A 15,649-nucleotide genomic window follows, 5' to 3' on the forward strand; every position below is an offset into this window, starting at 1 on the left:
CCTCCAGATTCTGTCCAAAAATCTCACAAATCGTTACACACTATCTCTATGGTCATGTGCTCAAGTCGGATCTGTCCGATATTTCATATTCCATCCTAATTGGCTATAATTAGCTTTCACAGTTTGCAAGATTTCCCTGTTTTGAACAAAAGCCTCAAATCATGAACGCAGCATGCAATTTACGTGAAATCTTTCACACATTTTCTTACTAGGCTGAGGAATATATCCCACACTTTTCACATTGGCCTGTTATAGCGCCACCAACAGGTTGATTTTTGCAAAACACATTTTTGGAACAAAATGCCTCAAAAACATGTTTATATTAATCCTAAACATTTTGCCAAACATCTCACACAGTCCTATCCTCCTGGTGGAGACCTGTGCCCAGAAGGGCACTTTCTCTAGTTTTGCATAATTTTTGGGAAACTTAAATAAATACATAAATTAAATCAGAAAAGTAATTGAAAAACCAAAGCCCCCTCAATGTATTAGAAGGTCAACAATCTCAGACACCATGACCTAGGACGGGTGTTTTCGATTAATCTAACTTGGGGTATCACCTTAGGCACGGGTGCCAACATTGGCACAGGGGAGGGTAATCACTGGCACACTGAAATAAGTGTGAGAGAGGTTGTTTTTTTTTGCTTTTAAAATAAAGAATTCCAAAAAGTCAGTTAAATGATGTCCCCTCACATCTATATACAGTACAACTTAACATCTTACTGCACATAATTCTATATTCATTAAAACTGTTAACTCTGACATGGTGACTGGGAGAGTCTGGGAGATATTTGGGTTAAGTCTAATGATCATTATTACATCTAATAACATTTCTTTTTTGTAACATTTTGATCCCACGATTTTGTAACCCATTTTTTCACCCGGTGTCAATTATCTAATGTAATCCTGGGCGCTACACTTCCTCTGCCAACCTGGGGGGCAGCGGACTGACCTCATGCCTCCTTCTATGCATGAGGAGTCCAAGCTGCTTCTTTTCACCTGACAGGGGAGAGTATCCCCGGCCGGACGTAGCGCGTGGAAGGAACACGTTATTCTGACCAGTTCCCCTCCATCAGGCGCCCCGGCTGGCCAGGGAGAGGTAGTTTAGAGACCAGGATTACTGCATGTTTTCATGAGGGTACCTACCCTAGGGGACACAGGGGGAACATGTAAACCTCGGGTATGGGCACTGATGACGCGAACAGAACACGCCCCCAGCGGGAATCGAACCCAGGACCTATAGCTGTGAGGCAACAGCACTACCGACTGTGCCACCGTGACCCCCATCTAATAACATTTCTAAAGAAGAAGAAGAAATAAAGATTATTTTGTATTGCCCATGGACAATCAAAATTAAAAAAACATTTACTTTCGATGTGGTGTCATAATTAAACTTAAGAGTTGATATGGCACACTGACTCAAGAAAATTAAAACATGGCACTTCATGTCAAAAAGGTTGCCCATGCAGTTAAAATGAGGATTGAAGTTGCAATGGGTTTGTATAGGAAGGGGGCGTTTCTGATATATATCTATAGCCTACTGAATCAAGTATCTTAAAAACTGTCAGGTGCTCACAAAAACCTTTGTAGATGTTAAAATATATATATTCAAATATGTTTGAAAGTGAAATATCCCTTTAAGCGTTTCTTAGATTTACAAAATGTACTTTATTTTCAGTTTTACTGTTTTTGTAGACAGACTATAGAATCTGTGTTCTACTGTAGGCTACTATAATCCAAATCCATTTTTCTATAACAACCCTGGCTATAAGAAAGAGCAGGGGTTCTCAAACTTATTTACTGGATACCCCATTTTATGGGGGAAATGCTTATTGGCAATCCAATTAAAAAAAAATTGTAATCATTGAATAGGAACATTAATTAGACAATACATTTACAACACTTCTGTATTAGGGATGGGACTATATGACATGTCACCATTATTGTTGCAAAAATAATTGCGATTAAAGATACTAAATCATTTGATTCTTAAAACTTAAAATGCCACTTTTGTTAACCACTTGAACCCACAGCATCCCTATTCTGGGGGGGGGGCATTCACCAAAAATAGCCGATCTACAAGCTCATAACATGCTTGTAGATCTGCTATTTTTATCGAATCGATTTGTGTAGAGTAAAATAAGAGCGTACCAAATGTGCTCTATACAGGCCTGGTTTATCAAGTGTAGAGGGTTTAAGAAGTGGAACTGAATTTGTAGCTAAATTAAATCACTGCGATCTCCACTGAGATGTTTCCCAAGTGAGTGTTGTTCACATACAGTAAAGTACTGGCCTAAACCCTATCCCCTGGAAAAACTATATTCACTTATTGTGCAAGTCAGTTATTTGCAACTAGATGGCAGTATATTCTCACCATGCATTCCAGTCAGTCCAACATGATTTGTAAAGTTTAAGCCAATTATTGAACACATGGCGGACATTTTGCTCATAACCTATGAGTCTGTCATAAGTCATTATCTGGACTATGACATAATAATATAAGTATATGTGAAAATAGCACAACCCAACCCAGACTGTTATGACAACATGGATGGATCGGACAGGAGTGATCAGTTGTGAAGCATGCCACGATGGCTCTGGTGGTGCAGCAGAACCAAAAGATGGGTGGGTGTAGTGTCTCCCCTGCCATGGGTGGAGCTTCATGAGCTTTTAAATCCTGGGACAAACCAGGCCCAGGTCCGGTGTCCCAATAGCATGCATGACCTTCCAAGCCTCTATAATACCTCCCAGCCTCTTGCAAATAGCAGGAAACAAAGAACAAACAAAAGCCCTGGCAGACAGAGCAGCAGAGCCATCATCACATATGGCATTATGACGAATAGTATTTATTGGTGGACCACTGGACCCTTCAACAGGGATTGCTGTGCTGTAACTGGACTGTATCTTTAACACAGTTTTATATTTTTGGAAGCACCGGATCAGCCGTTTCAGGCTTGAGGCGTGTTGGTAGACTCCCTTTGTTTTTATATTTTTGGCTTTGACTTCTGAGAGGCAATAAGCTGAGCCATAACACACCATGAGTAATTTGGCTGGTTTATCTCATGTTATTGCCTGTGAGTGTGAGGACAGAGGGCAGCAATTCACAGTAAAGGCCAGGTGCTAATAAGGGTGCGAGGTTTAGAATGCTCTTTCATTTCATTCTCCTATGAGACAACTCAGTTATTTGATTATAAAATACCTTTCCATTGGGGTTGCTATATCATTTCACTGCTCATACACAATGTATTTGAATCTTTGGATTACAGCATCATTTCATTCTCCTATGAGACAACTCAGTTATTTGATTATAAAATACCTTTCCATTGGGGTTGCTATATCATTTCACTGCTCATACACAATGTATTTGAATCTTTGGATTACAGCATCATTTCATTCTCCTATGAGACAACTCAGTTATTTGATTATAAAATACCTTTCCATTGGGGTTGCTATATCATTTCACTGCTCATACACAATGTATTTGAATCTTTGGATTACAGCATCATTTCATTCTCCTATGAGACAACTCAGTTATTTGATTATAAAATACCTTTCCATTAGGGTTGCTATATCATTTCACTGCTCATACACAATGTATTTGAATCTTTGGATTACAGCATGCTCTAAAACCCTATTAGGCGGCGGCCTATATTATATTTGACAATTAGACTTGACACACCAAGACATGAATTTCCCAATGATGTGTTTCTTTTGTTTGAGAATGAGTGCTAAGTGTGTGTTCACATGAAACATTGCAAACCTTTCATGTATCTGTGAAACCAACTTTTTATTGGAGCCTTAATCCATTGCTGCTCGTTCCAGGTTTGGACTTGTAAAAATAGATATTGAATGTCCATGGAGGATACGTGATGATCTTATGTATCTGATCCTACCTACCATCTGTGTGTAGGTATGTACCCTCCCATTGTAGCAATGGGCAGGGGGCCGCCATGTGATCTGCAGTTAGGTTTAAAAGCTTAGGCCCAAACAGAGGGGCACAGTATACAATATCACATTGTCAAGCATCACCAAGTCAAGCGCACATTGATATAATCAGGGTGAGTCTCTCAGAGTCTGTATACTATGTTTTCTTTTTACATTGTTTTTCTAAAATGTCTTGTATTATCTTATTGCAGTGTAACTTGGAAAATACGCTGGATACTTGCTGAGTTGACATCAATGACAAGCTGTGTAATTTGGGAGCCTTAATTCAGGTTAAATACAGTTCAACTGTCAACCGATATTAGTTAATTCTTTACCCATACAGGTGCATCTTCTTAAAGAATGTCTGACACAGAAGAAGCAAACGAGTAAGTGACTGAATAATAACTGTAGATACAATATCTGAATGGTTATCGAAACTGTGTGTAAATCATACCAGTACAGTGACAACAACTGAGACAAATTATTTTGTTTATTGTGTGTGTGTGTGTGTGTGTGTGTGTGTGTGTGTGTGTGTGTGTGTGTGTGTGTGTGTGTGTGTGTGTGTGTGTGTGTCTGTCCAGGGAACAACAAAGTAAGTCAGTTTCACAATTCAGATCTACATAGGGCAATGTGGCTTTATATAAAATCTATTTATAATTAATATGTGCATTTATTCATTATTCAAGCAAAGGCTGCAAAGCTGGAGCTAGCAATTCAGATACTTGCATGTTGTCAGAGATATTTTTTGACATGTTAAATATGACATACCGGTAGCTGAATGGAAACTAAACTATAAAATATTCTCATATGAAACATATAGGGATGATCTTAATTCACCAATATAAAAATGACCTTATTTGACATTCTTGAAAAGTACAACAGCAGCTAGTGTCTGATTTGCATCATTCTTTATGCATTATGGTGTATGGACTATCAGACCTAAATGACAACATGTTCATTTGTGAACACTTCTCTCCAACATGGTCCCAGTAGCAGAAGGACAGGAAGATGTTGGTGGTATGTATCACAATCAATATATTAAGAAACCAGCGTAAAACATTGCATAGATCCCAGCGACTGATCAATATTTACATAATCTGTGGGTTTGATTTTTCTGCCACTTTGTTATCTTCTTTACACAATGAATTCCTCTGCTTAAACCAGTTAGTTAATATGAGGATTCTGCCTGTCAGTCAGTCAGTCAGTCAGTCAGTCAGTCAGTCAGTCAGTCAGTCAGTCAGTCAGTCAGTCAGTCAGTCAGTCAGTCTGTCTGTCTGTCTGTCTGTCTGTCTGTCTGTCAGACAGACAGACAGACATTGCTGCTGTCTGTCAGACAGACAGACAGACAGACAGACAGACATTGCTGTTCCTTGGAGGGGCTGCACCACTCAAAAACTGTAACTGGCTTAGCTCTTGTTAACTGATGTGTTGTATAAAGGGTTTAAAAACAAACTGCTTGTAGATCAGCTTTTTTCTGTTAAGAGATTTGGTGTATATAGGGGGACAAAATGACCCCTGGGTGGTCCCAGGTTAATTTAAGTATAGGGATTAGTTATTATTGAAGAGGTGCACTGGATTCTAGATAAAGACAACGGGTCTTTTTTCTCCGTTTCTGTGTCCACCTTAGTGCATGTCAGCGTGGCAGCCCACAAATCTGAGCAGCCCCCGTTTACACAGAGCACAGTTAGTGTTGGAGAGCAATGTAGGTCAGCTTGTTCTCAATGGACTACTTTGGGGATGACAGTGGTGAGGGAACAATACTCAGCCAGCCTCATTTGTATGCCAGTTAAAGGTCCACATAGCTGTACAGTAGGTTGGGTTACCTTTTGTGCAGAAGGAAGAGGTTATAGTGTTACCTTACGGAAACACTGGCTGGCCAAAACGGATGGCATTTTTTGTGGAAACAGCCTGGTGGCTGTATCGTTTTCTTTCATGGTGCCTTTGGCAATAGCAAGGTTAGCAGTGATGATTACAAAACTCCACTGAAAGTAGGATTGCTGCCAAACGTTATGTGAAAGCTGCGGTGACAAATTACTCTCTTGTAGTGCTCTTCAACAATACCTAATTTGTTGGGGCTGCCTGGGCCATCACTTAAAGCACAATTTAGATACAAAGAAACATGTTTATTGGATATTTTTTTGTTTCATCCATCCATCCATCTTCAACCGCTTATCCGTAGGGGGCTGTTACCCAACGGTTGGAGACTGTTAATCATAATTTCCTTGGAAATGGGAGTGTCTTTCACCGTAAGACAATGCAGTTTCAGCTTGGTGTGTCAAGGCCTTAAGGGCTGGGCTAACACCCATCAGTGGGCTAGAGATAAACAGTGTTGACTGATGGGGAAAGACAAAGTGACAGGCAGGTTTTCCCTATTCAATCTCTCTAACAGAGGCAGAGACTCGGGAGGAAACCAACCACGTTGCAGGTATAAACCTACACATGGCACAAAGCATGGCAGCTATGACTTCACTTACATGAAATAAAGGTATATATAGGACTATCTAAGAGCCGGGCTCTCAGCCTAACATAGTTTATCGCTGGCCCCCACTATTTCTATCACAGTCTATTTCAAGGTCAGTTCTCAGGAGTCTAGAGTAGACCTTTCACAAATCAGTCAATGCTGACAATGACCATGTGACCTTTCAGCAGATGACGGGGAGGAGAATGAAGAAGGAGGTAGGCTATGGAAGGGACATGCATAACATAAAAATAACTGGTTCATGTGCGAGAAAGTAAAAATACATGTGTACAGTATATTGTGTTTAATTATATTTTCTCCTTTTGCGCCATTGAACGTACTTGTACAAAAGGGTCAAAGCCGAGGATGAAGTGAGTAGTAAAATAACACCTTTACAACCTAAGTTCAAGTATATTGACAATGAGAGCTCTCACCACTATTGGGAGATGTTTATTTTTTATTCCTGCCCCTACTTAAGGCCAGGTCCAGGTTTTGTGCCTGGTTTAGCACCTCCAAAGATCCCAGATGGGGAAAAAGTGGACTTTGACGTGAGTGCACCTTAATTGGCATAGGCTACTGCTACATTTCCATAGCCTAGTTGTCTAGTGATCATAATGTAGCTCATTTATTTTTACGACTTTTCCCAACAACTACAGGACATCCATCGAAAGCGCATGGAGAAGGACCTGACAGAGCTTCAGACCTTGATCGAAGTTCACTTTGAGGGTCGCAAGAAGGAAGAAGAGGAGCTCCTTGGTCTTTCTGATCGAATGGTACATATTTAATTTGACAGATGCAGCCTTTATTAGATGCATGCTCAATCACATTTCTGCTTTAGTGGGATTTGGGAGAGTTTGTGGGAGCAAAACTGGACATTGCTCTTACTACTGTATGCCTATAACTTGGTCAGAAGGCGTAGACTTTATAATGCTCTTTTAGTATAACACTACTTTCTATGAATCCCATGTCTATAATAATGCATTATAATCCGCTCATAATACAATATATTGATATAAGCATGGATTAAATAGAATATGACTAATGCATACCTGTATATGATGCGTAGCGTGCAAGCTCATAGTTCAGGCCGATACACTTGAGAGGTTTACACATGCCCATTATTACATGTTGGTGTGCAGTGCATGGTGTGCACTGCACAGTTGTTTTTAATTTATGAACATTTTGTTTATTTGTTTAAATATATTTTTAAATATAATATAAAACAGCTGACGAGTCAACCAGCTGACCAGACCAATTTGACGGTCTATTTAAACCCTCCGCATTCACTGTTCTTCCTCCTGCTGTCAAATGCCTCTGTATGTTTGGTATGAGTTTGCTTTTAATTAATAACATACCAATAGTTATCTGACTGAAATGTCTATAATGTTCTTGCAGGAGAAACGTCGTTCGGAGCGAGCAGAGCAGTTCAAGATCAGAACGGAGAAGGATAAAGAGCGGACACACAGACTAGCGGTGTGTAGCCTACATGACATGTCATGAGATACTGACAAGAACTGGGTCACATTTATTCGCAAATAATACCAAATAAGTCAGTGTAGCAGAGTAGCCCCATCTGAGGACCAGAAGCCAGATATACCTTGACCAAGGGGTGATTCCCTTATTGCTGAGCAGTGGATGTTTGTTTGCTTGTGTGGGGTTAACAACTTTCACTCTGGTGTTTTTTTGGTATATCGTATTTTGGGCATATCATTACGGTGAAACGACGTGTGGGTGTGTGTGTGTGTGTGTGTGTGTGTGTGTGTGTGTGTGTGGTATGCATAACAACTTATAACAAAGACACTTTTTAACTAGCTAAGATGAGGTAGTCATAATGTGCTGTTCCACCTCATCTTATAATTATGTTATAAACAGTGTTATAAGTTAATTGTCATGCATGATTATGAACATTTATTAAGGATTTTTATAATGCTCTTCAGCTATAATGTTTTATAACCACATTACATTACATTATAAATGTGATTATAATGCATTATAGACCTGAACTTTAAGTTAGACAGCCTGACATAAATGTTAGTGTATACTGTAAATGTTAGCAACTGCGAGTGAGGTCAAAACTCATCTGGTCCTCCAGGAAGAGAAAACCAGGAAAGAGGAGGAAGAGGCAAAGAGGAAAGCAGCTGACGATGCCAAAAAGAAGAACATCCTCGCCAGCTTGAATTTCACTGGATACAAGGTAAGTCATATTCTGTAAAATATAAACACTTGGGACTGTCAGAATGCTTGTAGTTACAGCAACAATGGACTTCTTTCCAAACCTCAGATACAAACCAAAGGCGCGCCGAGAAAGCTAACAGAGAGGGAGAAGAAAAGGACGGTATTAAGTGATCGGCGTAAATCGTTACCCCTTGAAAACCAGAGTGAAGCTAAACTGAGGTACAGCAAACTGCACAAACAAGTAGATTACCTGTACTCTCTTGCAACAGAAATCAGTAGCTTCTCTCAATGAACAATGCACCTTGCTCTAAAGCCAAAGTGCAGTAACTACTTATACTGTAGGTCTATGGTCAATTTCTCTCATCCTGAGTACATTCATCCTCTAAGCTGCTGTAATATTTTGTATTTATATTGACAGGGAAAAGGCGGATGAACTTTGGAAGTGGATGCAACAACTAGAGGCAGAGAAATTTGAACTTCAGTATAAATCCAGGAGGCAGAAGTACGAGGTAGGCTATACATACACATTTCTTAATTTACACATATCTCTATATTCTTATCTTAAGTACACTAACAGAACAAGTGTCTACCGTGACAGGCATTGATACAGTTATGATTAACTTTCATCACAAGCAACTCTGAGAGATACAGAGCCGCACCCATTCTCTTGATTTCACACACTTACTTTGACTTACTCTCACTCACTCTCTCTTAAAAGCAGGATGTACCGTAACTGGTTACATTGTTAAATGAGAAACTCATCTCCATTATTGCCCTCATGGACATTTCCTGCTGTGCATTGTACATATTGACTTGAGTTGAGGGCATACAAAGCAGTGACCAAAGTTCAGCATGTCAAACTGTCATTAACATGAAATGTATCTTCAAATATTCTTTCCATTGTTCAGGTCACTGTATTGAGAAACCGGGTTGCTGATCATCAGAAGACGTAAGTATGTCATGATTTATTTAGACTGTACATAAAATGGACAGCCTTTGACACAATAACTGGAAAGAAGCCACACAAAAGCATTATTTTGCCCTCCCCCAACATATGATTTGGTATGATATTATTTGTATGACAACTTAATAAAGAGTCTGTTTTGGGAAACATTGTGAAAAGGAATGTACTCAGTAAAATCCTTAGTGTTCAATTATCCATCTGTAACTCTGAGAGTGTATAAATGATTCCAAACGGACACTTACAGGGCATGGTTGCATTTATAAAGTGTCAGAGTTAAATGAACACTGGGAAGTTTACTGTGACCTAATTACATTTATCCAGATTGGAGAAAACAAGATTTAATTTCATGCACACCAGAGTAGTATAAAAGAGAGTAATGACACTCCCGTTGACTCTCATTGTAACAATGGAATGCGGAAGTGCTCTTTCTATCTCAATGGAATAGTTCCAGCCATAGGAGCAATGTTTGGAACTATCGCCCATAGGCGCCCATAGGCACCCACTTTGCGGCGAGATCAAAGCGTGTCACCACTCTCTTACTACATTACTCTGATGCACACATACTTTGCAATTAGATGTGATCTTTCAAGGTGAATCAAAGTTAATCATGCATGTCTACATACTACTATACTGCACTGTCCAATAACAAGCCGTAGCGAACGTTCCACTAACAGAAATACATCAATTGATAAATCCCTGCTAAAACCGATAAGCCTGCACCGATGTAAAACTTCACCTAGTGACCTCCTCCCGTTTCAACACCGACTGTCCCACCACCTCTCCCTACACGGAAATCTTGAGTGTTCATTTGACTTTGAGACCCCTTTCGGGTCCATTTTGTACACTCTTCAGAGTCAAATGAACACTTTCACTGTGTATACGTTCCACCAGCTGCTGTTAGAAGTGGCTTCCATGGCAGTTACTGGTGTCAACTGGCCTACCGTGCTGCTATTCCTCCAGTTAAACCCAACCACAACAGGATTGGAGAAAACAAAAAGCAAGGGTTAAGAAAAGTGGCTCGGCTAAGGACAGGGCCAGTAAACACGAACAACAATACAAGCATGCACACGGAACTGAGGGAGAGCCTGGATTTAATGGCAGCAGCTGACGAAGCCTTAACCCACAGCATGATGTCATGTCTGGTAATACTGTATAGTTCATATTAAAACGATGAACACCCCGGTGTTGTTATCCGAAGCATTTGAACTCCATCTTCAAATCCCTACGTTGTGCATGTTGACTGATTCACAATGAGCTTGGTCTGCCGTTTTAGCTTGCAGGATCCAATAAACTAGTACTCGTGCCAAGCTTTGATGTTCTTCAATTACATGGCATTACTTTTGCATGGCATAGTGTGTGTAAACCACGACTAATAAATCCATAAAATAATCATGTTGAAACATTGCCTGTGTTGATTCATGATCATTTTTTGTTTTGACTACCAGAATAAATGCATGTGAGTGAGTGTCAAGCTGTTGTAGAACATACAGAGCATATACCAGTATACATTTGCAGAGGTGGCTGGGGGATTATGAGTCATGTCTGATAGAGATAGACAGACAGGACAGGAGGAACGAACAGACCGTGTGCTGGGCATACAAGCATGTGATGAACAGACAGACATGTACACTATCTATGTATTGTTGTAATAAGAAAATGAGTTGAACTTTAACAGTGACATCCAATATGTTTTGGCCTGCAGTATCCTTGATAAAGTAGAGCATGGCGTTACATCCATATCTACATGCTTACGCTGCTAGTATAGTTGAGTTCAGTAGGCCTACAGATACTGGGGTGCAGGTTAAAACTCTTTCGTGATCAACTACAACATATACAGTATGTGTAAGTTACGCATTTTGAGCCAACTTCGCAATACAAGTTTAAACTTGCAGTATGTAGTATAATTTTGGGAATGAGCATCGATCTGGCTGCAGTACCAGGACCACATACAGTATTATATGATATTTTACATCGATAGTGGAGTTGTGCTCACCTAATTGCTTTGTTCTCAGTACAAAGGGTAGGAGCAAGCGTGCCCTGAGGAAGTAACACCAACCAGAAGAACAGTGGGGGAATCTGTCCCCACCCTGAAACACGGACATCCTAATATCCTTAAAGCCTAATTTGTGCTTATAACTGATTTTCAACTGAAGAACTGTTGACTTCTGAGTGACATGGTCCCACATAGAAGAATAAATGAGCGTAGGGTAAAGTAAAAGGTTTTCTGAACAAACAGAACATTTAGCTACTCAATGGAAAATATTAAGTGCTTGTTTTTAAGCTTCTCTCAAAACAAATCATTGATCCAATAAAGTCAATGTGGAATTTATCACCAAGAATGCTGTAATCGGCTATGGTTTTGATTTATTTTTATTGAGTTTCAGTGTTGCATCATGTGTTTGTTTGTTAATTATATTACATAACGAAGTACATTTGACAGTATAGTAAATACTTTCAACAACAACAAATAACTAAATATTTAGTTAATACAAAGTTGAAGGCTTTTTAGTTTATTTTTAGAATAGTAACAAAAGTCAGGCCTGACTTGAGTGTTTGTGATTAAAGAAGTGAATATACTGTACAACTGTATTGTTTTTCTGGTGGGAACGTGCTGATGAGCACCATGTGAGCATTAAAAGCTTAGCCACACCTTCCTGGCTGGATCCAAATGTGTCAGCCAATGAGCCAAACATATTAATGTGATTGATGTTAAGTCCCCAAACAAGGATGTGATTTATGTGATTTATCCATCCTTCAGGATATACAGCTCCATCTCACTGAATTAGAATATTTTGTAAAAGTTCATTTTCTTCTGTAATATAATTCAAAAAGTGAAACTTTCATATATTCTCAATTAATTGTGCATAAAGTGAAGTATTTAAAACCTTTTTTTGTTTTAATTTTGCTGATTCAGTGAGATAGGATTTTTTGATTTTTATGAGCTGTACGCCATGAGCGTACAGCTCATAAAAAAATAAAAAAATCATAAATTATTTCATCAATGGGGTGTGGCATGGAGGTGATCAGCCTGTGGCCGTGTTATGGAAGCCCAGGTTTGCTTTGATAACAGCCGTAAATTAAGTTATATTGTTCAGTCTTATGTCTCACACCTTTAGTCTAGTCACTGGAAGGGGGTATCATGCACCCCCCGGAATTATACTTCTAATCAGTGTTTTCTTATTGGAAAAAATGTGCTGAAAATGATGAGCTATGATAAAAAGTTGTCAAAATGTCCCACCTACCTCAAAACCCCCTTTTTGGTATATGGCTCTGGCGAAATTGTGTAAAGGCAAATATTAATTCACTACAATTACATAAATAGACATGGTGGTCTGAAATTGGTGATGGAGTATCTTGACACATAGGGGTAAGTAGCAGAACAGGATTTGGGGGGTTGCTACCATTATATTCTTAAATATGACCCACATCATCCTCAGAAACACAAAGAAATATGGTGTCCGCTTGACTAATAACAACAAAGATGGTTATTTTCCAACACATTATGGTGAGTATCACTGCCGCACTTGTATATAGAAAACTTCCCATATCCCTAAGCTTCAATTTGAGCCCAAGATAACCTTTCTATCTTGTAAATTACTCTTTCTGTCGCCAAAATTCTGAACTATACCTCAAATCGGTGAAAATTGTATATTCAGTCAGTATCAGCTATACATTTGGAATGAATGATTGAATAACTGAGTTTGAACTGACTCCACATTATGGAATATTTCTTGAATAAGCCATGTTAAAAAGTTGGCAAAGTGTCCAATCTACCATTTTTATGCAAATGAGTGTCACCATTATCAAAACAATCGATTTTCACTATATCTCAGCCAATATTGCACTTAAATGAACAAATAAGGTGTCTAGACCTATGTTTTGAGGGTCAAGGATCTCAGTGAAACTATTTTTTAAAGTGACCACATGTGCCCGTGGCATGCTGGTGTATAAATCAGTGCTGCCATTACAATAAAGTCACATTTATACCAAGTAAGAGATACCAATATTGCATATAACTTTACAAATAAGGTATCTAGACAGGTGCTGTGCTTTTAAGCAAGCTTTATAATTTAGAATATACTGTAGCATAACATCACAAACTAAAAACATCCTTAGTATGAACAATAGTATACGGCAGTATACACGCTATAGAATGGCCTGCAATATGCAGTACAAAATTCAAACAGTCACACAATCCTGTAACAGCATTCCATCCTATTCCTATACACACTCAAAGGCAAAAATGTAAACAGTGTACAAACAGTGACCACCCTAGCATGCACCATAAAGAACAAAATGCACAAATGTCACATTAATCAGTCATCGTGTTCATAGAACTCATCAGTCTTTTGTTTTTACCACAATAGCTTCATTAGCTCGCTTGTATAAGGCAACACGATGGTTCTCTTCAGAGCAGAGTAGCATGGAGGAAGACGAGCCAGGTCAACTTTAGATTTAAGGAGTTTGTCATTTGCCCCCACCATTGTCCGCAGCAACTTGGCACGAGTGACGTCCACTGGGGCGGCGGTGGCTCAGTGGCTGGATGGCAACCGCAAGGTTGCCAGTTCAAACCCGGGCTCCCCCAGAGTTAGTGTCGAAGTGTCCTTGAGCAAGACACTGAACCCCTAACAGCTCCCGATGTGCAGGTTGGTGCTTTGCATGGTTTCCGCTGCCATCAGTGTATGAATGTGTGTGTGAATGGGTGAATGAAATGCACAATCTATGTAAAGCGCCTTGGATAAAGGCGCTTTATAAATGCACCATTTACCATACTGAAGACTCTGAATTGCTCCAACTATACTAATTAAGGATCTGTTCCATATAGTGTAGCACAAGGCACATTTGAAGGACCCCCATAACCCTTACAGATCCATTTGGTTCCATTTGTACATTCAGAGTTGCACACCCGTAAGGGGCCCTGCATATCAACAGCTCAGTGGCCTTGTGGTCAGAGCGTTTGCCTTGAGACTGGGAGGTCGGGGTTCGATCCCCGGCCGGGTCATACCAAAGACTCAGAAAAATGGAACCCAGTACATCCCTGCTTGTCCCTGCTTGGCACTCAGCATCAAGGGTTGGATTGGGGTCCCTGCTACATACTAGCGTCATGTCCAGGGGGTGTACTTGTACATCAAGCTGCCTCCTACTACAGAAACAGGAGATAGGCTCCTGCCCTATGGGCCTCATGGCTCTGCAAGGCTTACAGGTCCATTTGGTTCCATTCTGTACACACTGTAAAGTTACACACCCGTAAGAGGCCCTGGATATCATCAACAGCTCAGTGGCCTTGTAGTTAGAGCGTCCGCCCTGAGACTGGATGGTCAGGGGTTCGATCCCCAGCTGGGTAATACCAAAGGGTTGGATTGGTGTAAGTCCCTGCGACACACTAGTCATGCCAGGGAATGTACTTGTTAGGCTCCTGCCCTATGGGCCACATGGCTTGGCTTGAGCTATAGAGCTATTTGAATTGTGAGTCTTCAGTGAAATAGTGGTGGGGGCAGATGACAAACTAATTTCTAAATCTAAAGTTGACCTGGCTCGTCTTCCTCCATGCTACTCTGCTCTGAAGAGAACCACCGTGTCTTATACAAGCGAGCTGATGAAGCTTTTTTGGAAAAACCAAAACCCTATGATGAAGGGCAGGGGGGGTTGAAACTAAAGAGTTTTTTAATCCAGTGTGTCCTGCAGTGCAGTCCTACCAACCTCACTGGTTGATCTCCTTGACACTGTCTGGAGAGCATGGACAAGAAGCCGACGAGATAGAGGAATTGATTTAATCGGCACTGATTTGTACACATGTGGCACATGTGGTCACTTTAGGAATAGTTTCACTGAGATCCTTGACCCTCAAAACATAGGTCTAGACACCTTATTTGTTCATTTAAGTGCAATATTGGCTGAGATATAGTGAAAATCGATTATTTTGATAATGGAGGCACTCATTTGCATATAAATGGTAGATGGGACACTTTGCAAACTTATTAACATAGCTTATTCAAGTAAGAAATATTCCATGATGTGGAGTGAGTTCAAACTCAGTCATTCATTAATTTATTCCAAATGTATAGCTGATACTGACTGAATATAATTTTTTCACCGATTTGAGGTTTAGTTCAGAATTTTGGCTACAG

At 39.9% G+C, this 15,649-nt stretch overlaps 1 protein-coding gene across 2 annotated transcripts; it reads left to right on the forward strand.

The window, feature by feature from the left end:
• The first annotated feature begins 4,873 nt into the window (after positions 1–4,873).
• On the forward strand, positions 4,874–11,898 carry LOC306929179 (troponin T, cardiac muscle-like). 2 transcript variants are annotated; one of them, XM_079509619.1, is made up of 12 exons: positions 4,874–4,941; positions 6,314–6,349; positions 6,571–6,600; positions 6,735–6,753; positions 6,861–6,930; positions 7,039–7,155; positions 7,778–7,855; positions 8,475–8,576; positions 8,664–8,776; positions 8,976–9,066; positions 9,466–9,506; positions 11,534–11,898. In XM_079509619.1, exons 1-12 carry the CDS (start codon positions 4,905–4,907, stop codon positions 11,568–11,570), a joined length of 771 nt encoding a protein of 256 aa, XP_079365745.1. In that variant the 5' UTR covers positions 4,874–4,904; the 3' UTR covers positions 11,571–11,898. The 2 variants fall into 2 exon arrangements, with proteins under 2 accessions (XP_079365745.1, XP_079365746.1); XM_079509620.1 differs by lacking the exon at positions 4,874–4,941 and having other exon boundaries at positions 6,574–6,600.
• The last annotated feature ends 3,751 nt before the right edge of the window (positions 11,899–15,649 follow it).

This window comes from Electrona antarctica (genome assembly GCF_951216825.1).
Source record: "Electrona antarctica genome assembly, chromosome: 9".
Lineage (NCBI taxonomy): Eukaryota > Metazoa > Chordata > Actinopteri > Myctophiformes > Myctophidae > Electrona > Electrona antarctica.

Excerpts from the sequence above, each read along its gene's own strand:
- LOC306929179 (XM_079509619.1), top strand. The coding sequence starts at position 4,905 with ATGGTCCCAGTAGCAGAAGGACAGGAAGATGTTGGTG. Across the intron at positions 7,856-8,474 it reads AGCGGACACACAGACTAGCG|GAAGAGAAAACCAGGAAAGA; the intron begins GTGTGTAGCCTA and ends CTGGTCCTCCAG. Across the intron at positions 8,577-8,663 it reads TGAATTTCACTGGATACAAG|ATACAAACCAAAGGCGCGCC; the intron begins GTAAGTCATATT and ends TCCAAACCTCAG.